The sequence below is a fragment of the Rhinolophus sinicus genome, linkage group LG15 (assembly GCF_036562045.2).
Source record: "Rhinolophus sinicus isolate RSC01 linkage group LG15, ASM3656204v1, whole genome shotgun sequence".
NCBI classification, from domain to species: Eukaryota; Metazoa; Chordata; class Mammalia; order Chiroptera; family Rhinolophidae; genus Rhinolophus; species Rhinolophus sinicus.
Window position 1 is genome coordinate 28769272 of NC_133764.1, and position 27907 is coordinate 28797178.

At 45.2% G+C, this 27907-nt stretch overlaps 1 protein-coding gene and 1 pseudogene across 2 annotated transcripts in view; one reads left to right on the forward strand and one right to left on the reverse strand.

The window, feature by feature from the left end:
- The window catches only part of PECAM1 (platelet and endothelial cell adhesion molecule 1), a 49642-nt gene extending 22866 nt beyond the window's left edge, over window positions 1–26776 (reverse strand). Inside the window, exons 1-8 of one of the 2 annotated variants that reach the window (XM_019732986.2) lie at window positions 26378–26776; window positions 26266–26292; window positions 18418–18711; window positions 14266–14571; window positions 11088–11363; window positions 6133–6381; window positions 4346–4621; window positions 243–530 (exon numbers count right to left, since the gene is read on the reverse strand). In XM_019732986.2, the coding sequence (XP_019588545.2) occupies window positions 243–530; window positions 4346–4621; window positions 6133–6381; window positions 11088–11363; window positions 14266–14571; window positions 18418–18711; window positions 26266–26292; window positions 26378–26441 (1780 nt within the window). In that variant the 5' untranslated portion in view covers window positions 26442–26776. The remainder of the gene's footprint in view (window positions 1–242; window positions 531–4345; window positions 4622–6132; window positions 6382–11087; window positions 11364–14265; window positions 14572–18417; window positions 18712–26265; window positions 26293–26377) is intronic. The other variant, XM_019732987.2, reaches the window with a different exon arrangement.
- Window positions 3256–3920, forward strand: LOC109448055 (elongation factor 1-beta; annotated as a pseudogene).
- Window positions 26777–27907: the final 1131 nt, after the last annotated feature.

Sequence of the window (27907 nt, forward strand, 5' to 3'; positions counted from 1 at the left end):
ACAACTGTGTGAAATACTTCCAATAATAATAATAATAATAATAATAATAATAATAATTATAACCACTTCCTCTTTTGTATTTCATTTGAGTGCGTTTTGGTCACTTGTAACCAAAGAGGCTGGATCCAGGATGTTGGTCTCTTAACCCTCAGTAAGAAGTGCTAAACTCCCACCCATTTCCTCTTCCAAGTGTGAGCTTTCTGGTCTCAACACTACATCTCTCTGTTGAGGCCCTGACTCACCTCTGACTGTCAATATGTTGCTTTGGGGGACATTTTTGGCAGAGTTGGCTCTGTTGGAGGCCGTGCAGTAATATTGCCCCTCATGCTCCTTGCTAGCTTGTGTCTTGAACCAAAAGGCCTTGGTTTCACTCGAGATGTTTTGGTAGAAAGGCCTGACCTCCTTTTCTCTGTAAAACTTGTAGGTAATGGGACCAGATGCGTTGTTCACAGAGCATCGAAGCACAATATCATTGCCGGACTCCACCATCTTATTCTGCAGGATTGAGAGCGTGACATTCTCCACCGGGGCTGAAAAGCAGGAAAAGGATTAGCACTGGGTAAAGAAAAGGGGAAGTGAAGGCACATGACACAGCTACTGCTCGTGGCCAGCCTCCTTTTGGGCTATGACTCAGACTTGGATTTTGACCTTCATCCAACCACCTCTCTTATCCCATTGTTCAGTTCCTCTTCTGATTAGCCCACCAGGGCAGCATAGGACGCCTTGCGTCCTCACGTGTTGATTCAACACAGGATGCTAGGACACCCCCCTTTACTTACCACCTAAGTATTACTGACCACCCAGCTTGACTGTACCATTAACTTATGTGTTCTGTTGAGGTCTAGTCTGTGAGTGAATGTGTGTGTATGTGTGTGTTTCTTTCCTTCTGCTTACTAAGACTCATGGCACTTCCAGATCTTACGAATAAATAACCTTGACGCATGACCTTCCTGTTTTTCTTCTTTTTCCTTTTTGAGTGGTCCAAACCTATTGCTTTTACATTCTCATTTCCCACTTCCTTGTTACCCCTTAAATCTGACGTTCATCCCTCTGCTTCTGAAACTGTACTCTATCTCTGGTTTTGAAGAAACTCCAAAGGTCACCTAACCTCCCAAACTCATCGCTGAGTCCCCAACAGATTAAATTCAGTTCTTCCAATCTCCCCATCCTTGGCTTCCCTACAGCTCCCAACTGTCACTCAGCCCTTCTTTTGAACTCGGCTTCCTCTGGGCTACTGTGATGGCTCACAACCCAGATGGTCTTACCCCCTTCCCTGCAACTCTCTTTTTATTCACCACGTTTTCATCCCATTGCCTCCTACATATGGACTTTCTGCAAAATTCAGTCCTCAGATTTTCATCTCCATTCTCCTCTTTGGTGATTTCACCTACATCACAGTTTCTCTTTGTGCATTTAACACATAGCATGTAAAGCCTACATACATCTCTCTGTTCCAGATTATGCCCCTGAATTCCAAGTCTGGATTTTACCCTGGGCATTTTCCCTTGGGAGCCCCACCAGCCTCTCATTCCCAGCAGATCCAAGCAGAACTTAGTTTTCTCTTATATCCCCTTTTCCTGGGTCCACGTTCAACCATCAACATTTTGATCCTAAATTATCTTTCCACGTAGACCTTCCTATTCGTGTGAGAACGGACTGGTCAGCAGACTGGCATCTGAGTCCTGAATCACCCTCGGGAGTGCAGGGGGTGGCCAGACCATGGAGCTGCTGGTCTGATGAAAGGAGCATCAGGCCTGGGCTGGGCTGGTGGGGGTCAACCACAAGGGCAGACTCTTGGAAGGTGTAGCTTGAGCCAACAGCCTGCCTCCTTGTGAAGCACAAGGTGGGGTCAGGAGCCTGACTGCCTTGCCTCAGTTCCCAGCCCTACTTGCCCACCAGCTGTCTGCCTTAACCCTTAACTGCCTCATCACAAAACAAGGATAACATTATCATAGGTCTTACCTGGCAATTGTAAGTATTAATGGGAATAATTTACTACCATGCTTCCCATAGGGGTGGATGCACAGTCAGGGCTCAGTAAATGTTAGCTACTCATATGGACCCAATTTAAACCACCAGTGTCGTAGAGGCTTCTCCATCGCTTCGTATGGGAGTAAGAGGTCTGAAGTCACCGCTACCTGGTACAGATATCAGATTAACCTTCCCAAGGCCCCATTCTCATCACAGAAGGCCTCACCTCTTCTGGCTCTTTAGTGCACAGAGGACAAACTCCCAGCTCAGAAGACTGGTATTTGATGCCCTTCACAGTTGGGGTCAGTCATATTTTCAGTTTCTATCCAATGATTCTCCATGCCTCACCTTCATTTGCAACCACCTGATTTACGGTTTTTTGAACTACCCCATGGAGACCTTGCTCATGTAGCTGACTGGGCTGGCAGGCCCTCTCGAGCTGTCGCTGCCCAGCCGTTACCAAGCCCTGGCTCCTAATCCAGCTCTTCCTACTTAAGCTAGATGGTAACTTCCATGCCCTAAATTCCTATCACCATCACTGTGAGGGTATTTCATGTGACGATAATGTGTTGCCTAGTCATATTTTTCTGTGCTTCTTTACACTGTTATTCAACGATATCACATATTTTCCCATTCTTAGGAGATCCTGTTTCTTGATATGTCACTGAAAACAAAGAATATGTCTTCTTCTCCTCCTCCTCCTCTTCCTCCTCCTCCTCCTCCTCCTCCTCCTCCTCCTCCTCCTCCTCCTTCTTTTTTTGCACGCCCTACAGCCTGACGTAGTTGCTTAACATATATTGATGTGAGCTTGAAAAGTCTGGCTATTCTTAGACTATATATTAGTAGCAGCAGGAATCTCTATCCAACTCAAGATGTCCACATGGCACATGCAGATAAGAAGTTATTAAACAAGAAGAAAGGAGAGGAAGAGGATGAAGCCTTGTAAGCTTTTTATAACAGGATGCAGAACATCTCAGAGATGTAAGCCATGGCACTCCGAAGGCCTTCTGAGAGGCACAGATAGAGGCTCAAGGAAAAACACCGACTGCAGGACAATGGCATGTTTCTCTTGAGTGTGAGAGTCCCAGGTGAACGTTAGCACGGCCCTATGAGACTACAGCCTGCAGCTCGGATTGCTGTGGCTTCCACACACGACAGAATTTGCCAGCCAAGGGCCAATTCTAGAAAAGAGCTCTGGTCCTTTTATTTCCTCTTGGCGCTTAGTGCCGACTGCCTGTGCCAGTTTTCCTCGGTTGCCGCCCAGCTCCGGGATTAGCTGATGCCATGGGTTTTGGAGACATGTAAAGCCCTGCTGGTTTCCAGGTGCTCAGTGACTCCCTGGAGGATAAGAGCTATGTCAAGAAGTACGTGCCATCACAAACCAATGTGGCAGTATCTGAAGCAGTCTCCGGTTCCACCACCTGCTGAATTGTATCCTGCTCTACGTTGGGATAACCACGGTAAGTCTTATGAAAAGAAAAAGGCCAGCCTGCCTGGAGTGAAGAAAGCTTTGGGCAGGTCTGGCCCCGCTAATGTGGAAAACACTGCAGGAAGTGGAGCTACGGGTAGTAAAGACGATGACATTGATCTCTTTGGATCTGATGAGGAGGCGGAAAGAGAAGCCAAGAGGCTAAGAGAAGAGTGCCTTGCACAGTTGGAGTCAAAGAAAGCCAAGAGACCTGCACTTGTTGTCAAGCCTCCCTTCTTCTTAGATGTGAAACCTTGGGACGACGAGAGAGACGTGGCAAAATGTGAGGAGTGCGTCAGGAGCCTTCAGGCTTGGTCTTGGGGCTCTTCTAAACTAGTTCCGGTGGGTATGGAATTCAAAAACCTCAAATACAGTGTGTAGCAGAAGATGATAAAGTTGAACAGATATGCTGGAGAAGTCGATCACAGCTTTTGAGGACTATGTGCTATCCATGGACATGGCTGCTTTCGACAAGATCTAAAATCCATCATGGATCATTACACTTAAATAAAAGCTTGAAAGCCAGAAAAAAAAAAAAAAAAGGCAGGGGGGCTTCTAGTCTACAGATAGATCTCAGGGATGACTCTCAGTTCATCCAAAAAGGAGCAAATGCTAAGAGAGCCCAAAAGCACGTTAAAGCTCCCCAAAGTCACCACACTTGACTCATATTTTAGCGCTGCACTTGAAAGGTTCTGAACAGAGAGGACACACCTATAGCCCCCAGATATTTTCTGGCCTCCTTTCTGTGGGCCTTTGTCCTGCTCTGCCACATATCATGTTTGTGGACTTTGCACAAGTACCACCCACTTCCCTGTCCGCACAATCCCTGGACAAGCCCAAACCTTTGAAAATGTGAACTAAAAGCCCCAGGTCCCACATGATTTCTTCCATAGCACAGCAACTCACCTATCACCTTGACCTTCAGATGTTTACTCTCCATTTCAGTGTGGGAATGGCAATTTTTCACAAAACACTGGTATTCTGTGTCGTTTGTTGGGTTATCCTTGAATACTGCGGGCTCATTTGAGGCCACTATAAGAGTGTCCAAAATGTTATTTGCTTTTAAAAGGCGATAAGAAATAGGCGAGGTTCCATTTTCCGATTGGCAACTGACTTTTATGGCCTGTCCTTTTATCACCTCAGACCCGGAGTCATAAAAAATCTGGGGTTTGGAGAGCATTTCTAGAGTGAGAGAAACAATGAGAGAAACAATTTAAAACAAAACATCCAACCCAAGGGGTTCTTTCTCCCAACTCTGGGCTTTGCTTTCTCCGTCATTACTGTAATTTTAAATGCCTGCCTGCCTGCTTTATCTACCTTTACAGGACTCCTTAAAGATTGACAGGTAGGGGTGGCCAGTTAGCTCAGTTGGTTAGAACGTGGTGCTAGTAACACCAAGATTGCCAGTTCAATCCCCACATGGGCCACTGTGAGCTGCGCCCTTCCTAAAAACTCAGAATAACCAATGAAAACATTTCTCAAAATGGAGGTGAAATAAAGACATTAAAAAAAAAAAAAAGATTGACAGGTAATGTGTGTGTGTGTTGAGAAGGGAAAGCTGTAAACATAAAAGAATGATACAAACTCAAGGAAAACATTACATCCCCCTAAATATATATTTATATTTTCATATACCTCACATGTACATACACGTACATCTGTGTGGTTCTTTTGTATTGAGAAAAGACACAAGCATGGAAAAAAACAAAACAAAAAAGTACCCAAACAGAATATATTTGAAAACAAATTCTCAGTGTCTCAGCCTCTCCTGATAACGAAATTGCACGCCTTACAAACAAGAATTCTACTAAGTTGTTATTTAGAAGTTAGCTTATTTATAAAGCTTATATAATGAAATGACCTTCTCCTAAAAACAACAGAAAGAATTAAAATGCAATGACCCACATTTGTCTCTTGCATTATTTCTTTTTGAATTAGGTGACTAAAGACTAAAGACACTGAAGACGTGACAATAGGCTAAAATCCTGGTTCAGTTGAGACTAAAATCTTGGCTGGATAAACCACAGCCACAGGTTAAACTGAAGGATCATGACTGAGTAATAAGACTGACAGTGACAGCTTGACCAGAGTTCCACATTCATGTAAAACCCCTCCACTCAAACTGTGGTCCAGAGCCCAGCAGCTCCAGTATCCCCAGGGCGCTAGCTAGAGATGCAGAACCTGGCCCCATCCCGACCTGCATTCTATGCGGGCTTTGCATGCACATTCACCTCTGAGAAGCGAGGCTCTAGGTGGTCTCAATACCTACATTCTGTCCACTGAAAGTCCTAGCCCTTCTGCTCAGCCAGGATATGGACTAAACACTGGTGCTTCCATCTTAAAGTTTAGCATTGACTAAGCAGTGTTTCCTCCATGACCGTTTGGGTGGGTGTCTGCTCGAGCAGCCAAAATCTTGCCAATTGGGAGGTCACATCATCAGCATGCAGCCACAATAAAGCCATGAACTTGACTTTTGCCAACAACGTTATCTTCACATTGCCTCTCTCCTGTACGCTAGCAGATATACCCACTTGCTTCTGTTTGCTCTCTCGATTTTACTCCTCTTTCTTTCCCTCAAGCTCTTACCCTGCCTTAGTGTGACCTGCCTTCAGACTAGAGGGTGGCAGCTGGTGATAAATTCCCGTTCTCCCCTTCAATCTCAAGACTCTCTGAGCCAGTGAGGACGTACTCACCACACACTGTTATCTGGACCGTGTTGCTTTTCTTGACCACCTTGCCAATACCTGCGATGCAGGTATACGCCCCACTGTCCCACTTGGAGGCTTTCTTGGTGAAATTTTGAGCCTGCGACACGATCATGCCTTCCTTCTGGATGGTGAAGTTGACTGGAGGCGCTCCTGGGATGGAACACCACAGGTTCAGCGTTTCATCCTGGTCCAGACTTGTGGCGGAAGATTCCAGCTTCGGCTTGGAAAACAGCTCTGAAAAACCAGTGAGTGGGAATGGGGTGAAAGATTTCTGGGCACCACTCCCAAAGCCCCCTTACAGAGTCCTCTGGCCCAGCTGCTTTTGGCAGAACCAAATCCCATCGACCTGCAAGAAGTTTTCCTTTGCTTCTCAAATACCTGATGATCACACAATTAGAGAGCTAGGATGCATTCTTTGCCGGGGATTTCAACGGCAGGTTTGTCTCCCTTGTTAACCCAATTTATTTCACAGACATGGATTAGAATAAGGTTTTGCAACTTGTATTAGGTTGGTGCAAAAGTAATTGAGGTTTAAAAGGTTAAATAAAAATCACTGCAAAAACTGCAATTACTTTTGCACCAATGTAATAATGCAGCCAAGCAATGATTCATGCATTTGCCCATTTATTCATTCACTCACACATTTTAGTCCACATGAACTTATTTTTGGCTACTTCTGTGCTGGGCACCTTGCTTGGAGTTGGGGAGACAGAGGAGAAAAAGAAACAGTCCCTGACTTCAAAGTGCTTACAGCTGGCGGTGACTCAGACACAGCGTTTGCAGTAGAGCCCATAGAAGGGAACTGAACCAAGGTTTGGGAATCAGGAAAGGACTCTTGGAGGAAGTCATCCAGGCAAAGAGAAAAAGGGGTGTTGGCAGAGGGAACAGCATATGGAAGACTTGGCAGGAGGTTCAAGCACCTGTAAGTTCAGCTGGCCTGAAACACAGCGGGAGTAGAGGGGCCAAAGGAAGGCCTGTAGATCTCGAAGGAACTTGGCAACCACCTAAAGAAGTGTGGTTAATAGAAACCATCTTGCTGATGTGGGTGCAAGACGGTTTACAATTAGGAATGAAACATTAGGGAACAATCTGCTTGTCCTTGGGGCAAAGGGAAGCAAGGAGAGTCTGGGTCAGGGGAAGGACATCAGAGATGTGTTGTGGGAAGGTGTCTGGGAGCAGAATGGATGGGGTTGGAGGGCCCCAGATTGGAAGCAGGAGAGAATGTAGTGCAGGCTTGAAGCGGAGTGACAGCATGAGGTTGGGGAGAAGTGGCAGCTGGCCACCATCCTCCCAGCACTTCCCACGGAGAGGAATGACAGTGACACCTAATACCTCCTGAGGTAAGCTACAGTAGCATTCTACACCGCTTTCTGGAGTTATTAGTGCCCTAATTCAGGTGGGAAGGCAACAGTAGTAAAGACTGAATTTGACTTTTAAGAAGTTTTGTCATCTCCTCATTGAAATATTTCCTGAAGTACATCATCTTTCATAGTTATGGTATATGTTTTTATCTTCAGCTACAGAGAAATGACGAATTAACGACTTAACCAATAATCTTAACCAATTCAAGACCTGAATCCTTCGTGTAAGCCATGTACCCTGACTTCATGGTTATGGTCCTTGATGCAGAAGGGAGAAGAAGTCAGTCCACTCCTGAGACCACCTGCACGTTACAAAAGGACTGAGTCTCAAAGTTCCTCTGAGGAAAGCTTCTTGGGCTAGAGGTTTGAGAATGCAGCCAGGAATCGGGGAATCGAATTCTACCTTTGGCTCTAAATTTACCTGCTGTACAGGTTCGGGGGGTACAAATCAACCCTGTCATTGTCATCATTGATGTGACATTGCTGTGGAAGTCATTTCCATCATACCATCTTCCTAGTTTCCTCGACAGGGAATAAAATAAAACTTCAGGTAAGGTGGTATCCCAGTAATTATATTTTAATTAAGGCACATTCTATCCTCCCCTCCTTCCATATAATAAACATTGACTTATCTGTTTTCAGAGCACCATCCAAAGCTCTAGGTTAGGAGTGAGGAAAAGAACCAAAGAAACTGACATTCTAAAGTGCCTTATAATTTCACTGGGCAGATACCACCGTGCCCGCAATAAATAAATAAATAAATAAATAAATAAATAAATAAATAAATAAATAAATAAATAAATGGAAAAAATGACTCAGAAAAAAAAATTCCAAAGCAATGACTCTACATTTAAAAATATGTAAACAAAAATGTAAAAAATAAGAAACCATCTTGCTGACGTGGGTACAAGATGGTTTACAATCAGGAATGAAACATTAGGGAACAATCTGCTTGTCAAGCAGGTAATATAAACAGACTGGTGGGACCATCACATGGGCGAGTAAAAGATCAGTCTTTTATTCACTCATCAAATGGATATTTATTGGGCTCCTACAATGTTCTGTGCTAAGTATCGACGATGTAAGATGAACAAAGCCACAGACCTGGTCCTTCAAGAGCTCACTCTGAGTGGTGGAGAGGCACTAAATCTTTGCAGGAACTGTTGATGTCAAGATAGGAGCAGAGTGCAACGGGGACTGAGGTGTGACTGGGGGACTCTGCCTGGGGGAGCCTGGAGGGAGATTTGGGGCTTGCTCTTTAAGGACAACAGAAGTTTTTCAGTGTCCAAGGGGAAAGGGTGTTCTAGGCTGAGTGAGGAGGGTTGTTTGGAAGAGAGCGGGGTCAGGGTGAAGGCCTCAGGACCATGCAGGAGTTCAACCCCAAGAATTAGTGATGTCAAACAGGGGCCATTTGAGGAGGGCGTCTCCTGCAGTTGGCTGAAGGATGCATTGCAATAGAGAGGCTCAGGCACATTCCTGTGGTCGTCCTGGTGTGAAGACCCGTGTTAGGGTGTGATTAAAGAAATGACAACCAGGACAGAGTTGAGAGACCTGGCAGCACTTGATGACAGATGGGTCTGAAAAGATGGACTGTGGGGGAGGGAAGAAACCCTTTTTCTATCCAAAGACTGATGGCTAATTCAATGATATTGATGTTCACAAAATGATTGTAAGCCTTCAGTATTACTATGTAGAGCCACTTACAGTGAGGCATGATAGCGACACGGGCATGGAAAACCCGATGCATAATTGGGCCTGGAGACATTTCCAAAGGAGCTGACCCAGTCACATCAGGGCTGGCAGGAACAAAAACATGCTAGCCTTGGTGTGACTGGGTTAACTCCACAAGGAAAGGACCGAGCTCAGGCTGAGGGCATGGGAAAGACAGGATGAGCATAACACTTCACTTTCTTGGGCCGGGGGACTAATCTACTGAATGACTTGTGTACCCCGCAGGACCCAGACTTCTGGAGGAGGGTGATCAGCTCTAACAGTTAGTATCTTACGGTCCACTGACGTTTACACTTTCCTAAAGGAGCCTGGACCGAGGGGTAAGGATGCTGCTGTAACCGCTGAAACAGTCCCTAAGTGTGTCCCGTGGTCCCTGTTGCTCTCACGGCAGTACGCCCATCCCCTTTTGTACTTGCTCACTGCATTGCACTCTAATGGTCTAGTTATGTCTGTGACTTCTTCAAGGGCAAAGCCTGACCTTAGGCAGCTCTCTATCCCCAGTAAGTTGCCCAACATACAGAAGGTGCTCAATAAATCTTGAATTGAATACTTTAATGAGATAACAGATGCCTTATCTGTGAAAAAACATCATGTGCCATCAAAATATTTGTCATTATCAATAATAAACTGAACTGCTGGCACACACTATAGACCGGGGGGAGCCAACACATATGCCAATCACCCAGCTGGGTAGTTGGCAGCCAACCTATGAGATGGGGCACTGTTGCTGTACTATATACTCAATGCCTAACACACAGTAGGGGGCTTTCGGTAAATGAGTGAACAAATGAAGGAATGAATGGAATCATTCATTCAAACCTTCACTTGGGAATCATGCAGTGCTGACTCTCTCTGCCCTCTGAAACACTGTCATCCTATATTCATTCATTTATTTATTCATGCATTCATTCATTCATTCATTCATTCATTCATTCAACAAATACGTACTGATTCCCTACTATGTGCCAGGCACTGCTATGCGTATTAACGATACAGTGCTGTACAAAATAGGTAATGTTCCTGCCCTAAACAGCTTACATAGTGCCTGGATTCATACAATAAACAGGGAGAGGTAGAGTACATTTTTTCGGTGGTAAGTGCTACAAAGAGAAGCCAGGTAGTAAGTGGGGAAGGAGTCCAAGGGAACTTTTAAGTGCATGTGTTTGGAAGTCAAACAAGCCAGTGGCGACTCTTGTTCTGCCACTTGGTAACCCTGTAACCACTGGGTGAGTTGCCCAACCTGTCAGGCTCAGTTTCCAGCTCCATAAAACTGGAATCATGATACCTATCTCATTGTTACAAGCATGAAATGAAAAGGTATGCAAACCAGTCATACAAAGGGACATTGTTACTATTATTTTTGAGTTTGCTAATGCTTTCTCACTCCCGACTCTGTCATAGGACCTGTGTCTGGAATCCAGCACAAGGCGTGATACAGAGGAGAGAGAAAGGTGACACAAGAAGAGAAACACTAGCTAACATTCACTGAGTGCTTACTCTGGATGAGGCGCTTCATGGCAGGCCTGTCACTTAGTTACTGCAACAGTCCTACAGCTCCCTCGTCTCAGAGTTGTGGCAAGAAGTTCAGTGAGTCTCCCAAGGTCTCAGAAGTAGTGAGTGGCAAGGTTGGGATCTGATGGAGAACCCGTACCCTCAGCTACCACAGCTAACCGCCTATTCGCTCTGTGGTGACTCTTCCCCACGAGCACCCCCGGCCCCCACCATACCATCACCAGCAGTGCATTCATTCAGACACGCAGGAGCAGAAGTCTCACTGGCCACCCTGGATTCCAGCACAGTTGCTCCTTGAGCCTGACACAGGATGACACCCTGCAGCAGCAGCCCTACCTGTTATGTTGACCACGATGCTGCTGACCTTGGCTATCCGTCTGGTTTCCACTTTGCACGTGTAATTGCCATTGTGCTCTGTCATGGCCATCACCGAGTAGTTGGCCTGGTTCTCGTGCCGGCTGTGTGCCACAATCGCCTTGTCCTTCTGGATTATGATTTCTGGAAATACCTGGACCTTGTGCGTCACTTGAATGGTGCACCTAATCTGCAGCTCGTCTCCTTCTGTGATCACTCCTTCGGGGCTGATGTGAAACTTGGGATTCGAGAAGGATTCTACAAGAAGAGGACAAGCTTGTTCGACTCAGGTTCAGACCAGGGGGAGGAAGAAGGCACTTCCTCCCCTTTTCTGCTCTTTTTGTTCTCAACTGCCATTTTTCCTTAGTAACTAAAAACATTCAACCTGTCCTCTCAAAAACCTTCACCCAGCCTGCTCTGATGCTCCCTCCCTTCTCACTCATTCTTGCCTCTTCAACCTTCTCTTAACTGCAATTCTGTAACTTTCTTGAGCTTCCCAAGGCTAAACAATCTTCTATAAATCCTATCTTCAGAACCTTCTTCAAATAACCTCAGAAATAACCACAGACTCTGCCCCCTGCCCACCAAAGATTTTCCCGGTTCCTCTCACACCATTGGTTTCATGGAACTCTGGCATTTCAGCATAAATAGTCCATAGCTTTCAAAAATGATAATGACGTAGACTGTGCTGCTTTATGAAAATGAATATTTAAATAGCCATATGCAAAAAAAAAAAGGGGGGGGATTTCTAGTCTATTCTATTGCTTTGTTAAAAATGCCGGCTATGACTGACTAAATTGATTTCAGGACTCATGCAGTTTTAAAAACACCATTTTAATTAAATATGGGTCAGATACCAGGGTGTGGGATCTTCAGGAGATGGTGAGGGAAGCAGGGCTAGGCCTTTGCTCCTGCCAAAGAAAACAGAAGAGTATAAAGAGTATACACACAGATTACAACTGTGTAAAATACAGATAGGGACATTAAAAACGCCAAAAGTGAATTTAGAGTGATATAATATTTTCACATTCATTAGTTGTTGTTTTTTTAAACTATAATCATTTAAATTTACAATAAAGAGGTATCATTTAAAAAATAGTCTGCTTTCCTGAGTCAAAGTCAGAAAAGAAAGGGTATCTTTTAGGACACTCAACAAGTGCCCTCTGTGGTAGTTTAATAATAACTGCAGGTTTGTTTTATTCTTATCCCCAAATTAACTCCAGATGCACCAGAGATACAGAAAGAAATACAGAAAGAAAAAAAATAATAAAATAAACCACAGAAACAGTAAGAGAAAACATAGGTGCATTTTTTCTCTAATAATCTTGGAGTATGGAGGAACTTCAAGCATGAATCGCAAAACTGAGATACCATAAGGAAAAAAGATGGATACATTTGATTAACCAAAAATTAAAAGCTTCTGCATGGAAAAAAATCATAAAGATGATGACAAACTGGGTAACATATTTGCATAGTGCCTGACAAAGAGCTAATTCCTTTAATTTATAAAGGGCTCAAACAAATCAATGAGAAACAGCTGAAATGGGCAAAGTGTATATGAACAGGCAGTTTATGGGGGGAAAATGTAATAGACCAAAAGATATAAAGATCATACTCAACTTCACTAAGGACCGAAGAAATAGAAATCACAACCACAATGATATATCATTGTGCCTCAATTAGTTTGGCAAAAATAACAAAAGGTTGATAATACTCCATGTTGGTAAGGTTGGTTACCATCACTTCAGCTATTTCGAGGAGACCTTTGGTAATATCTATCAATATTGAAAATGCACAAAACATTTCCATTAACAATTTGCTAGAAATCAACCCCATAAATAACAACAATAATAATAATTGCAACAGTACACAAGTTATAAGTATAAGTATGTCTGTTGCAAGATTGTTTCAATAACAAAAACTGTGAAAATACCTAAATGTCCATCAACATATCTCTGTAATAGGATTCTGAGTTGCCACTAACATGATGCAAACCTGTATTTCTTACTATGGACAAAAGTCCATAACATATTAAGAAAAAGTTATAAAATAGTATGTTTGACAAATCTCAGTTTTTGTTAAAACAAAACAAACAAAACTTTGGGTGTGTGCATGAACATACACGCAGAGTTAGTCTAGAAGACCACACAAGTGGTTTTCTCGGAGTCGTGGTAGTATGATTATTCCTTTATACTTTATATCGTACCACATTTTCTGAAAAGGTAACCCACAGCAAGTATTCTAATCAGAAAAAATATTACATATACATTATAGTTATATAAATGTATTTCTACTCGTATATGTATATAAATACACATCTGTACATATATTGTGTACATATATGTAGACAGATATACATACACAACGGGCAGGGGTGAAGTAAGGTGCCAAAAGCCCTGTGATAAACTTGAGGACTCCTGCTTTGCAAAGATTTGAGGTTCTCTGCGTTAGAATGTGCCTTTCCCATGCTTCCCTGCTTCACCAGTCCTTCCCCACAGGTCACTGGCAGTTGCTGGTTGCCTGTCCTGGGCACTCACCCAGGCTTCCCTCTGCTGTTGCCTTTCTCTCCCAAGAGCAATTCTCAGGTCACCTTATTTGTTTGCTATTTGTCCAATATCTTGGTGATGGGGGATGGGTAGAAGACGGGAGCTCCTCATCAAATGTAGGAGGCAAAGGCTGAGGACCTGGCCCTCCTTCCCTCCCGATCCCCTCCAAACCCCACTTCTTGATATCTGATCCACATTGGCTTAAAGCTGGGATTTTCAAACTGCAGGTCACATAGTGCATCATTTCAGTGAGTTATGGCCAGAGTTAAAAAAAAAAAAAAAACACAAAAAAACAAAACAAAACAAAAACTGAACTAGAGTAGAATAGAAAATAGCAAAATGCATCACATGTTAAGGTTAAGCACTGTTTGTAAAACTTTTGTTTGGGGAATTTATAAGTGTGTGTGTGTGTGTGTGTGTGTGTGTGTGTGTGTGTGTGTAACTGTGTCACAGTCAAAAAGTTTGAAAACTATGGACGTAAAGTGAAAAAGGGCAGTCTTGAGAACAGCAGCCCCGCCAGAAGTCCCCAGCCCGCTTCCAATCCTGGGCTGTTTCTCCCCACACCAAATCAGCAAGCCAGAAAATAATGAAGAAAAGAAGAACAGGTCTCTGACCCCTCACGGTGACCAGGTCACTCCTGACGATTGTAGAATTCTCCACATGTGTCCCAGAAATGATGCTGGCTTGACACTGGAAATATATCACACGGTCTTGTTCCTCGACAGTGAATTCCAGCGTCACAAAATTCTGGTTCGGAGAAGTTTTTTCTCTTTTTTGCTTGAAATCTTTGATATCTAGTTCAAATTTTTCAATGGTGAAATGTACTGGAGGCTTTTCTTCCGGGACAGAACAATGGACGCTCACGACCCCGCCTTCTATCGCCTCTTTTTTGTCCAGCGTCACTATGGGAGTGGACACTCCTTTGGGGAAAGAGAAAGTCCATCAGTATCAATCTGATCTAGTGGCACAAGCCTCCCTCAGCTGAGTCACTGTGGCTGACCTACCTAAGGGTTCTTTTCTTTTATTCCCAGAACACCCAATGCCACCTACCAGGTAATTATTGAGCATGTATGTGCCCAGCATAGCACCAGGTACTTTGAAAAGTATAAAATATGCTTAAGATGTGGTTGGTGCTTTTAATATTTATAACACCATTGCGAAGATAAGTCTTCCCACCTGATACGGTTAAAAATGAAACAAACAGCCAGTATTCATTAGTATTATGGTGATTGTTGTTATACTTTGTTGAATGCCAGCTATAAGCTAGGATTGACTTTACATCCATGACCCCATGGAATTCTCATAAGAAACCTCCTAGGTGGGCATGGAAGATAAAATTATGCCCATTTTATAGATAAAGAAGGTGAAGGTCAGAGAGGTTCAAGCCTCATCTAAAAGTTCACAGCAATCAAGCCCCAGAGTTGAGACTCAACCTCAGGTCTGCCTGACTCTGAAGCCAGAGGTTGGGGGAACGGGTAAGAGAGAGGAGGGATGCATAGACTCCCAGTTCAAAACGCAAAGCTGAAAATAACCATGCATCAGAGTGTGTTGCAGAGACAATGAATGATGGAGCAGTAAGGCATGGAGGAGGCCCTCTTTGCCTGGGGGATCAGCGAAGATTCTAGCAAGGAACTGGTCTGAGAGAAATCTTCGAGGAAGGGTGTTATTTGGACAGATGAGGTGGGATGGGGGCCAAGGACAGGCATTTCAGGGAGCACGGGGAACAGCTTGTGCCAAGGACTATGGGTGGAGGGCCGCCTAGAGCAGAGAAAGGGGTGGAGGGGAAGGTACATGGGGTGGTGAGTCAGGGTCAGAGTAAGGGGAGCTGGGAAAGGCTAGCTGAGATTAGATGTCCTGTTCAAACCCCATGGTCTGGTGGTTATGAGCGCCATCTTGGAGTCAGACACGCTTGCTTGCATCGTAAGCACGCCTCTTTCTGGATGTGCCACCTCACCCAGTCACTTAGGGCTCACGAATCTTTTTTCAGTTTTTGACCCACCCAGCTCAGAGATGGAGGGCTCTCTGCTTGGGAAGAAGATCTTTACTGTATTCATACCACTACTCTCACCTATGGTATCACCTGCTTGTGAAGGGTTTCCCCTGCTTCACGCTGAGCTCCCCAAATGGAGGGGCTGTATCTTCTTCATTGTTGGATGCGTGGCCTGGCTCAGAGCAGAGACTCTATACAGGCAAAAGGAATGGATGCATTGCCTTTTGTCTGCCTCCAAGACCTCTCATAACAATCAAGGGTTAGAAGTTAACTTTAGAGTCACAGAGATCTTGGTTCTAACTCTGGCTTTGCCTTTGATGAACTGCGAAACTTGAGCACGCCACTTGACTTTTTTGAACCCCCGTGTCCACACCTGTTAATGGCAGGCACCACGTGCTATTGTAGGGATTAAATGAAATATGTGTAAGGCACTCATAGTCATTTATCTCATGAGGGGCTAATACGTGGTAGTTCTTATTATTGGAAGTAGTAATAGTATGAATGACTGTTCTGATCACAAAAGCACAAACATACAGAAATGACAGTTATGGCAGCAGCTGTCGAAGAAGCAGAGGGCTGGATTCACTAACTGTGTCTGTTAAACCATCCAAGTTTAAAGAAAAATTACCCTAAATTTCAAAAGCCTGCCTGCACGTTTTTCAACATACATTTCCCAAAGTCTTGGCCTGCCCATCTTTCCTCATCACTAATGAGGACCTATTGGTTCCTCTCCTGTCCTCAGTGGAGATGGAGGAGGGCTGGTCTGCATCCCTGTGGCTGTTGCCCCTGGTGACACAAAGGGCTGTCTAGCCAGCCATGCCCCTGGCTGCCCATAGGACACCCATGGAGGAATTGAGCTGGAAGACGACACATGTGAGCCGCAAAGACTGACATGAAACCGGTCAGAGATTGTATACTTATGAAAGGAAAATGCCTCCAAACAGTTGCCTACTGTTTCTTCCTGCTTCCTGTTTGCTGAAAGGGTTATTTTCTTCTAAGAATGGCCTGGCCAAGCATCTCACACATGATGGGCCATTTATTCACTCAACATTTGGTTACTAAGCATGTTTCATTCGTTATCCCATTTAATCCTCAAAACAAAATATCCTTCAAGAGTATGTGTAGTTAGTTACCTAGTTATCTCTGTTTTAGAGACAGGAAATGAAGACTCCAAGAGGTGGGGGAATTTGACTGAGGGGCACTCTGCTGGCATACTCACCTCTTTCTTAGCCTCTGCTCTTTCCCTCTTATGCTACATCCCTTTTCTGTGGCCTTGTCCCACTTCACCATCAAGCAAACTCCTACACGATCTTCTGTATCTAGACCCAATGTCCCTTTCTCCAGGAAGTCATCTCTAACTTCTCTAGGCAGAATTGTTTTCTCGTGCCTTTGTGCTCCCAAGACACCCAGATCATATAACAATTGGGCTGTAATTAGTTGTTTACATGTCTCTCTTTCCCACCAGACTGCCTCTGGACCTGGGCTCTACTTGATGCATTTTCATGTCTTGCATTGGTTTTTCCTGACTTGCAGCCTCGGGAAATGCTTCATGAGGGAATGAATGTATGAATGAATGAATGAATGAATGAATGAATCCTTATATCTCTGAACCCAAATTTCCTACAATGATTCTCTTGTTTCTCTATCTCCATCTATTTCTACTTCCCTTTTTCATCTGTTTAATCTGTTTCACAATCATTTATTGAGTACCTACTATAAGCCAGATTCTTTGTTCGAGGAAAAAGCAACACAAACCAAACACCATCTCACACCTCCAGAAGAGCAGACAGAGGTGGGAGAAACAGATGCAATAACAAGTGGAAAACTAACTGCCATTTAGTGAGAACTCTTTATGTACTGGCATCAGGCCAAGTACTTTACTTATACGATATTATTAATCCTCTCAAAATTCCCTGAACTGGGTATTATTAGTATCTACATTTCAATGATGAGAATTTTAAAGTTTAGAGAGGTTCAGGAACTTGCCCAGCTTGGAATCCTGAAGGCAGAGTGACCGTTGAATTCAGTGTCAACTCTGCCCAATGGCCTTCATACAAATCCCACTGAAAGGACAGACAGCCTTCAGTGGAGCTGAAAGAGGACCGGGACCGTGGGGGAGACCAGTTTTCTTTGGGACAGTGTCAGAAAAGAGATCCAGTTGAGTCTTGAGGAGAAACAGTAGTTTCCAAGGAGATGAGATAAAGAAGGGTATTCCCGGGAGAGGGGAATATCATGTGCTAAGGGCAAGGAGGTGAGAAAGAGCCTGGAATGTTGGGAGCATGTCTAATGCCGATGTTTTCTTTTCTTTTCCATATTAGTTTCAGATGTACAAAACAACACAGTGATTAGACATTTACACCCCTCACAAAGTGATAACCCCAACAAGTCTACTACCCCTCTGACATCGTATATAGTTGTTACAATACGATTGACTATATTCCCTATGCTGTACTTTACATCCCGGGACTATATATATATTTTTAATGATAGTTGACATTCCATATTATTTTATATTACTCTCAGATGTACAGTATAGTGCTTAGGCATTTATATAATTTATGAAGTGATTCCCCCTGATAAGTTTAGGACCCATCTGACACTATACATAGTTTTTACTAATGCCTACATTTCCAGGTTAGGAAAATGCCAGGAAGATGAATGAGAAGGGTGACGGATGGGCAGGTAGGTCCAGTGTCACTATGCATTCAACTCCTGTCCTTGCTACTGCATGTGTTAGCTTTATCTGCTTGAGCTACGTTCAATGCCAGGGACTCACTTTTCACCAACACCTTGTACTCCGAAGTGGTTCTCTCCTTGTTGTTCAGAAGCACCGTGCATTTGTATATCCCTGCGTTGTAGACCCGGGCTTGGGCAATGAAATAACTCTCTGTGCTCTCCGTGGAGGAGATGTTGTAAAACAGCGTGTCGTCCTTGTAGAACAGCAGCTGGTACTGAGGCTTGGCGTGCGAGGTGGTGCTGATATCCACGATGCACTGCAGGGTCAGGTTGTCCCCGTTCTGTACCTCCTGGCGTGGCAGAAACGCCATGCGGATGCTGTTGATGGTGAAAGCTAAGTGCCAAGGGAAGGAAGGAAGACACACCTGTTATCTCAGAAACCACGCTGTCCTGGTGACCTTTGCCACATCGGCTTGGTATCATCACATTCTACACAGTGCAGTGGCCAGGGGTCCCAAATGCCTACCGGGGCCAGGTGGGTGGGTAATGATCCCGGGTAGTGGGTCAAGCATGAGGCAGTTGGTACGAAGCTGCTGATATTCCCACCAAGACAAGGTGACAGTGTTCAGAGTGTGACAAATAAAACATGTCCATAAGACATATGCAGCCTGTAAGTGGCCACATCGTGGCCCCTGGAGGAAGCATAGGATTCAGGCAGACAAGCATTCAAGTCCTGGTTAGTCACTTACTATGTGACATTGGGGTGATTGACCTCTTTAGGCTCTGCTTCCTCATCTGTAAGATGCCTTAATAATATGCACTTAGTAGGTTACTGTAAGACTTACAGGAGAGGAGCAGGAAAGCACCTAGTACAGTGCCTGGCATACAGTAATTGCTTAATAAATGACAGCCACCACCATTCTTAAATCAGACGGTCATGCCCAGGAAATTTCCTTCCTCATCCAGGCCTGACGGAATTAGCACAGTCCTAGCTGGCATTTTTCTATCTCATGAACTCAGAGGCCTCCCCAGATGGCTGAGGACTTGAAACCACTTCTGAGGAAGCCATTTGCTGTCCCCATCCCCATCTGCCATTGAGAAGCAAAAAGCACAGGTTTTCCTCTGCTAACGAGGGGAATCTCTGATCAAGCACCCAGAGCAGCTACGATGCCCCACTAGCCACCCAATCTCTGCCAGAAAGCGGGCCCCCTGATCAACTAGCCAAATGCATCATTTCTGGCCCATGTCGTCCAACATCTAAGATCCAGCAACCAGAGACTATCAACAGAATTCAGCTTTTGAGACTTATTTACAGTGGTGGGCTGATGGGAAGATGAATTACTTAAACCTAGATGCTCTCTGGCTATTTGGGTGATGGGCCACTGCTCTGAAAATTTTCCAGGCTAGAAGGTTCTGGAAAATGCTCATTGATCAGGACTTCTGTCCAAGCTTCAGAGCGGACCAGGGCAGTTCTGTCTTTTGAGGGTCCTCTTGGTCCTGCCCATAGATCCTTCTGCAGCCCAGCTGGGGTCCTAGTTATACCCTTGATGTACCTCAAAGTACCTCAGCTCCACCTTCCCTATGGTTTATTATCTAAGCATAAATATCTGGACTTGAACAGCACTCTAAAATATTCACTCTCCAATCTCTTGTCACAAAGACAACCTCAAACATCTCATAGTCTAGACATGACTAGAAAGAACGGATAATACATGGGGAGTTTTGGGGAAAATGTATCTAAAGTCATGACCTTAAAATCAGGTATCTCAGCCTCGCAAAACCTCCAAACTCCTACACATCTCCCCCATAAACCTCCACTGTGTCCATTCTCAAAGAGACCTGGGGTCAACATCAGGATCTGGGGTTGAGAGCTACTATATCTGGTGTGCTTTGTTGGCTTCCTGTCTCACCTACCTCCATGAAGTATGAATAAAACAATCATGAGATTTTACATTTTTATTTAAATTTTGGAGTGGATAGTGCAGTCAAATGTTTAAAAACCCCCAAAGGTGGATGATGTGATGTCTATGAGAAAACCCTAAAGAGCATACTGACAAATTATCTGAAATAATGCACATTTTAAAAGGTGGATGGATATAAGATTCATATTTTTAAAATATTGTGGTCACTTCTGAAGGCAAGAGGGAAATAAGACTGGGTAGAGCACACAGGTAGATACAGGTATGGGTAATGCCCTAATTCTTGGCTTGAGGGGTGGGGTCCTGTGAATTCATTATGTTACTAAAAACATACACACAAATAAAACAAAAGACAATTATGTGTGGGTCAAGGAGGAATGTGTGATAGGAGCCAAGAATTATGGTCAATCCAATTCTGTGTACTTGAAGCCCAAAAAAGAACACAGAGGAAAAGATACAGTGTAAAGTCTCTTGCCGTTTCTGTCCCTGTCCAATCAATTCCCAAGGGGAAGTTCTTCTTCCCCTTGCAGAAGAAACCACTGATTTTAGTTTCTTCCAGCTAGTCCTTATGCATCTAGAAGCAATTACAAAGGTAACGTCTTACTGACTCTTCCCCACTCCTTAACACAAAACGTGACTCTCCATGCACAGAGTTTGGCAGCTCCACATGTGGATCTTACCCAAAGTTTACGTGACCCATGAGGACTTCAGAGGCCAGAGATGGCGTGGGACAGGGGGCATCGGGTACTGTTCAAGCAAAACAGTGTCACATGGCTTAGATAAGGCTGCTAAACATTGAATTCTCATAAGACACTTTGATAACTGAAAAATGTTCATGGGCCATGCCTGATGAATGTATATTTATTGAGCCTCCTAGATACTCTAAATCTCCTTATTTTTTAGACCAAGGAAGGACCTCCAGAAATCTTGGAGGTCCTTGCTTGGACCACCTTGCTGTGGTCCCTCACTGAATTATACTAAACAACAACACATCATTTTTATAAGTGGTCTCAAGTCCGTTTTCAAATAAGAAAAGGTAAGAAAAGGTACCGCTAGCTAGCTGGCCAAAGACACTGGCAAAAACTTTCTTTCCCTCTCTGGTAACAAAATCAAACCTTTTTCAGCAATTTAGAATGTAATTTGTCTATAACGTCTTAGGTTTTTAAATGAATGCAACAGTCCACACCTGTCCCTTTCTTCTGAGCAATTGATATGACAAAAAAAAAAAAAGGGCATCTGATTAGTCCCTGAGATGAAATAAGTTGAAGCTTTAAATCACCCTTGCAGTAGCCGCCTTCAAGATGGACCCCGTGAAATCAGCCTTGCCTTCTGGTATTCACACCTGCGTCTGGTCCCTCCCACATCATACCAGGGTTGGTCTTGTGACCCACAAAACACTGCAGCAAGGGTTGTATGTCACTTCTGAGATTAGGTTACAAAAGACATCGCAACTTGTGCCTTGCTCATTCTTTCCTTTTCTGGGATCACGCATTCTGGGCAAAGCCAGGTGCGATGTCATGAGCACCTCTACAGAGAGGAACAGCCACATGGGTGAACTTAAAAGCGGATCCCCCCAGTTTCAGACATAATTCAAGTAATTGTAACCCCGACCAACATGTTATCTGCAACCTCCTGACAGACCCTGAGTCAGAACCACCCAGCTAAGCCACTCCCAGATTCCTGACCCTCAGAAACTGTGTGAGATAATAAACTGTTGTCTTAAGCCACTAAGTTTTGGGGTAATTTGTTGAGCAGCAATAGATAACAAATATACCACCCAACGAATCTTCAAAAATCTCTACCTGATTATTAAGATAATACAGAAAACTTCTTTGTGAACAAACTGTCCAGAAATAGCCACATTGGATTACTGTGCAGGTCTCATCATTCACAAAATAGAGGGTTGTTCACAACCTGGGCTACCTGGGCCCCCCAGAAGCTCACGGGTGGGTGTTAGGGGGCCTGTGAGCCACCCCCCAATTATATGCAAGTGTGCATTTTTCTGGAGAAAGGATCTACAGCTTTCCTTATGGAACCCAAAAGGTTCGGAACTGTCAGGATTGAAGAACGATGGATTGTGAAACAGCTTTGAGAGGTCAGATCTTTTCGACCTGGGGAGATGAAGGCTGATGGAGGAAAATCCGAAGTAACAAAGTTACCACAGCACAGAGAGGGCAGCCTGGGACCACAGTGCCGAATCCCCAGACCCAAAACGAAGGGGCCTGCTTCCCTCTGCCTCTAGCCGCCTGTCAGTGGATGCTGATGAGCCCTGGGAAGATGAGGCATTATGACTCAGCCAGCCACTTGGCCCTCAACCTGGAAATGACTCAGGAAAAAAAGGTGGTGGGGAGAGAAGGAGGAACCACCCACTATTGTCAGGAAAATTACAGGGAGCCTCAAAGCATGGAGTCCCCGCTGGACTTTGGTGCTCAGCATAGAGCATGCCGGCCCATCTTCTCATAGGAATCGCAAGCATTTCCAAGTTCATTCAGTTCGGGTGCCCTTCAGTGAGACATTTATCGAGCAGCTGTGTCAGGTGCTGGGTTTACAAGGTAAATACACAATCGTCCCTGCTGTCCTAGACTGCGCAGGCTGGTGGGGACCCAGATAACTAGAGGGCAGTGATGTAAACGCCAAGAGGGAGGGCTGCCCAGGACAGGCCAAGGAAAGTCTGAAGGAAATGACCCCTGAACTGAGTCTTGGACCAGGCCAAGAACAGGGGCATTCGTGCAGGAGAACAGCATGTACCCGGGCACAGGGGCATGAGAAATCAAAGCATCCGGGCACAGACAGCTACAGGAACCAGAGTGTGGAGCCGGAGGGGCCAGGCAGGCCAGGTAGGAAGTGACAGAACAAAGGACCTTGCCCGCTCTGCTGACACGCTGGGCCCTGTCCTGAGGGTCTTCAGGAAGGGGTGACAGGATGACACTGGAGCTTTAGAAAGATCACTGTGGGCTGGGAGGAGGACCAGAGACCTATAAACAGCTTGGAACTGGGGCTCAGGTGAAGGGTGATGAGGTCTGACCTAGGGCATGTGCAGTGGGAATGAGGGAAGGAACAGACTTGAGCAATATTTAGTGGATGCAAAGGACTTATTGTGGCGGGTGATGAAAAGGTTCTGGAACTACACAGTGGTGATGTTTGCACAACATTATGAATGTATTAAATATCACTAATAATAAATAAATTTTATGTTGTACGTATTTTATTATAATTTAAAAAAAAAAGACTTGTTTGCTTGGATCTGGGGGTTGAGTCAAAGAGTGGAAGATAAGGTTCCTGGATTAGGTGCCCAGGAGGATAGAGGTGCCACCAACTAAAGCAGAGAACGCCAGAAGGAGATGAGGGTGAAGGAAAAAGTCATGGTGGTGAGGCCAGCTTCAGGGGGCCTGGGAGACGACCAGGAGGAGATGTCACCTCCTGCCCCGCGTGATGCTCAGGGGAGAGGCCAGGGCTCCACTGACGGGGTATGTGGAGGAGTAGAGAGGGGACTCAAGCTCCATCGAGGTGAGACCAGGGAATCTGCAGAGACCAGGCGATGGAGGGAGTTCAGACCCTAGGAAAGTTTAACTGTCCCCTGGGGAAAGGAGGAGGGTTGATCAGAGATGTGAAAGAACACCAGGGAAGAGGGTCAGGACGGCTTCATGCAAAGCTCAGGGCTGGAGTGTCCATGGCGTTTGGCATCATGACAGGATTGGTCCATGAGAGGATTCCAATGCAGGAAGGTGTGGGGGCCACGGCCAGACTGCTAAGTGAGGGGTGACTGAGAGGTGACGAAGCAGAGACAGTGAGTATAAACCAGCCTTGGGAGAAGTTTGACTGAGGAAGCGAGTGGATAGATAGGGGACACAAGATAAATGGAAGGGTGTGAGTTGTGTGTGATTTTCCTTTTTCCTAAAAAAATAAGAGATACCAATCTTGTTTATAGACTAAGGGGAAAGAGCCAGAAGGATGGGGGGTAGGGGTGGGGAGAGATACTAAAAGCGGGGTGGAAGCTAGTAATTGACAGAGTGAGACCCCAGGGGTGATGTGAAGGCCGGGCTCAGAGCCCAGGTGGACAGGCTGGCCCTGGTCTGCACAGGGCAGACATCTCTTCTGAAGTGGGAGGGAAGCTGAGAGGAAGGGTGGGGAGGCAGATAAGCCTGCAGCCAGGGCAGGGCCGGAAGCTGAGGGAGTTCCCTCCAGACAGCACTGATTTCTAGGTGAAGATGGAGCTGAGGTCATCTCCTGTGGCAGGCTGGCCGGGGGCGAGGGAGGGCTTGAGCTAAAGGAGTGGGGAGGGCCACGGCTGACCAGGCACCTCAATCTCAGACAGCAGGCAATGTGGCATGCGCTCGGAGATCATGCATGTCAAACGCATTGTCACTGTGGTCTTGGGTGACCTAAAGAAAGGGAGACCTGGATCCTTGCCCCTACTCCGCTAACACCGAGTGTTGACCATGCCCAAATACCTCATGGCCCCTGGGCCTCAGTTTCCTCTAGTATAAGACAAGAAGGAGGCCTGAGGAAACAGTAGGAGAGTCTCCTGCTATAAGTCCTGCAGTTCCGAGGTCTTCCCTGAAGGTACAAAGACCTTTCACTAAGAACCCTGGGAAGGGAGCGATTTACTTCCTTCTGAGGTGGGAAAGGAGATGGGAGAGACTGGAGGTCCTGGGAAACAGGATGTCAAGAACAAGAGACACAGAAGCCCAGGGGCATGAATGTTGGCAGGGTGTGGTCCCGATAAAAGCTGGGGGGCCTGGACTGGAGTGGACAGAGGGTGGTGCAGGAGCTGTGAGGTGGGGAGGACAGGGCTGCAGATAGTAAACCATTATTTATTAATCACCCCGTGCTGGGGTGATTCCTTTTATCTAATCTCATCCTCACACCGACTCTATGATTGATTCTCTTATCCCCGCTTTACAGATTGCAAAAGGGCTCAAAGAGACAAAGTAAAAGTGTTCAGTTGAGTCAGGCCTAGGGAGCCAGCTAGGTGGGTTTTGGGTAGGGGAGGTTCAAGTGCCAATACCCTGCCGACTGGCTCTCTTGGACAAGTCAGTTATTTCTCTGAGGCACAGAGACATCATCAGTGAATGAGGAGGAGGAGGATGATAATGATGGAGATCCTGCCTCTCTGGGTTGCTATGGGTATCAAATGCCTGCTGAAGCACACGGGCAGTTGAACGGGAGACCCGCAGACCAGCTTTGCCAGGAGCCACACTAGCCCTCCCTGTCCTGGAGCCATTGCTCCAAGCCCTGGCTCAAAAAACCAGCATCGTCCACGTACATCATCTCCTAAGAGCTGTACAATGGTCTGCAATCCAGTCACCCACATTCTTTACCGTCTGAAGCGACTTCTGCCAAAGGGGATCCTGCTCTGAGAGCTCTCCCCACAGACCCAGACAAGCCCTGCCCTTCACGTGGACCCAAACGAAGAAAACAAAACCCGCTTATCTTAAAGATTCAAAATTAGCTCTAAAGTGGATGATAAACCAGACTTCAAAGGTAGACAGAAGCCCCCCCTTACACAAGCATAAAATACTGCAGGTATGACTATAGCATCACGGGTGGACGGGAAATGAAATCCAATTACCTGTTTTAAATCTTTTAGGCGAAAAAAGTTGTAACAATTCAAACTATGTTGTGTTTTCATGAATCCAACAAATTGATTACATTTCATTTGTGAATTTTTAAAAAAATGGGGATGACATAGAATATGAAAATGAGAAAATTATGGTAGAACAACAAAAGACTAATTATAGAATCACTCACATTTGTTATAATAATACGCCCCCCCCATCCTAACATACAACAGTTCACTAGGATCTAGAAAATGTGTGCTCCTTCTAGAACATGCTGTTAGAATTTGGCTTCGAACAACTGTTTTGTTCAAAAACCTTCTGAAAATGCCAGAAAGCAATACACTTTAAGCTTTGAATTGGAATATTTTCCCCCCTCAATTGTTGTAAACATTAACCCAAGCAATTTGACATGAATTTTAAGAATCACAGAAAGACAGAATGAAGCTAGGTAGAAACTTTACAACTTACAGTTTTCTTGACCCTCAAGGCTTGAACCTGGAAAAGACAGAATAAGTATGTTGATTTTGTTAGCTTTAATTCTTAGCAAGTTTAAGTGATGTGGGAAGAGAATAAAACTCACAGAGCAGAAGTGTCAGCAGGACTCCAAGCCACATCTTGCCCCCTTGGACCCACCCCAGCTGCATCCTGAGCGTGAAGACTTTTGGGCAGTTAGTTCAGCCTTTGCGCCATGCCCCCGGGGCAGAAAACACTTGCGGAGCACCAATGGTGAGAAACCCGCCCTGTGAAAAGCAGAAAAAACACTCTGGTAACTTCTCCCAGGACAGCAGAGAGACCAGCTGTGGTGCTGCTCAGGTAATAGCAGCCATTGCTGGAAATTGAAACAATGCCTGGGCTGGCCTGATATCTCCTCAGGAAATGACTGGCCTTCCTGAGGGGCCACTGAACACAGCCGCTTTGTTTAGTTTTTAAGGGGAAAAAAGGCACAAGTGACATTTGCCTCAGCGTTTCTGACCCGCCTGTCTCGCCTGGGTTTGGGAGCCCCTTCTCTTGGCAGCGTGAGAGGGCTCCTCCCTCTGCCCACCCTCCATTCAAAGGGCTTCTCTCCTTGGACACTCAGCAAGATCCTCTGCTTTGCCTTTGCCCCTCCCCCAAGGGGGCTCTTTCCGCACAGCATTAAGTCTGGGCCTCCTGCCTTTCCTGGCAGGGCCATGGGACACAGCTAACTTTGCCAGAAAATTGCAGGTTCAGAAGGGAGACCTTATAATTTTAACTGTGTGAAATCTTCACTTCTTTAAAATAGCTTTTCCTCTTTTCTTTCTCCTTGATTCAAACTGGCCTTGTCTAGTCTAATAGCACCGTGGCCCATTTCCGTTTCCTCCCACCTTTGCATATGCTGTATGACCACAACCTGAAGCCCTTAGGACATCAGAGTCTGTTCAGCAACAAACAGTCTTACAAACAAAATCTCAGGTCTGTTGATCACAGAAATAGAGTTTTGGTCGAACTAAATATAACATCTTGATTTCAGTTGTGTTTCTGCTCCAGACCCATGAAGGCAAAATGACCCTATTGGCCACATCCCCTTCCACGGGATGACAGAAGGAGGCCAAGATTGACATCAGAACCTGATGTGTGCTCCTTGTAGAACATGCTAATTAGAATTTGGCTTAGAACAACTGTTTTGTTCAAAAACCTTCTGAAAATGCCAGAAAGCAATAAACTTTAGCTTTGAATTGGAGGCAATGATCAACTCACTCCTACCTTAGCCCTGACCCATCAGTGGGGCCCAGGACCCCAACTCCCTTAGCTACCGTGACTAATGATGTTTCCCCAATATAACCTATCCTCTAGAGGCCGTTGGGAGCCAGGGCTTTGAGCCTGGCTCACCTGTGTCTCCAGGCTTGATGCCATTTCCTTAAACAATAAACCTTTATTTTCTTTGCTGCAAACCCCTGTTCGTGTCTCATTTGGCTTTGATACATGCAGGCAAATGAACCCCCTTTAGTTTGGTAACATAGTTGCTCCCCATTGCCCTCCAGAGAAAGTCAGTTTACAATCCTCAACCATCCAACGCTTGCTTACCTCTCCAGCCATAGATATGTGATGAGAAACCTCTCCAGGCATAGATATGTTTCTGTGCATCTACGTT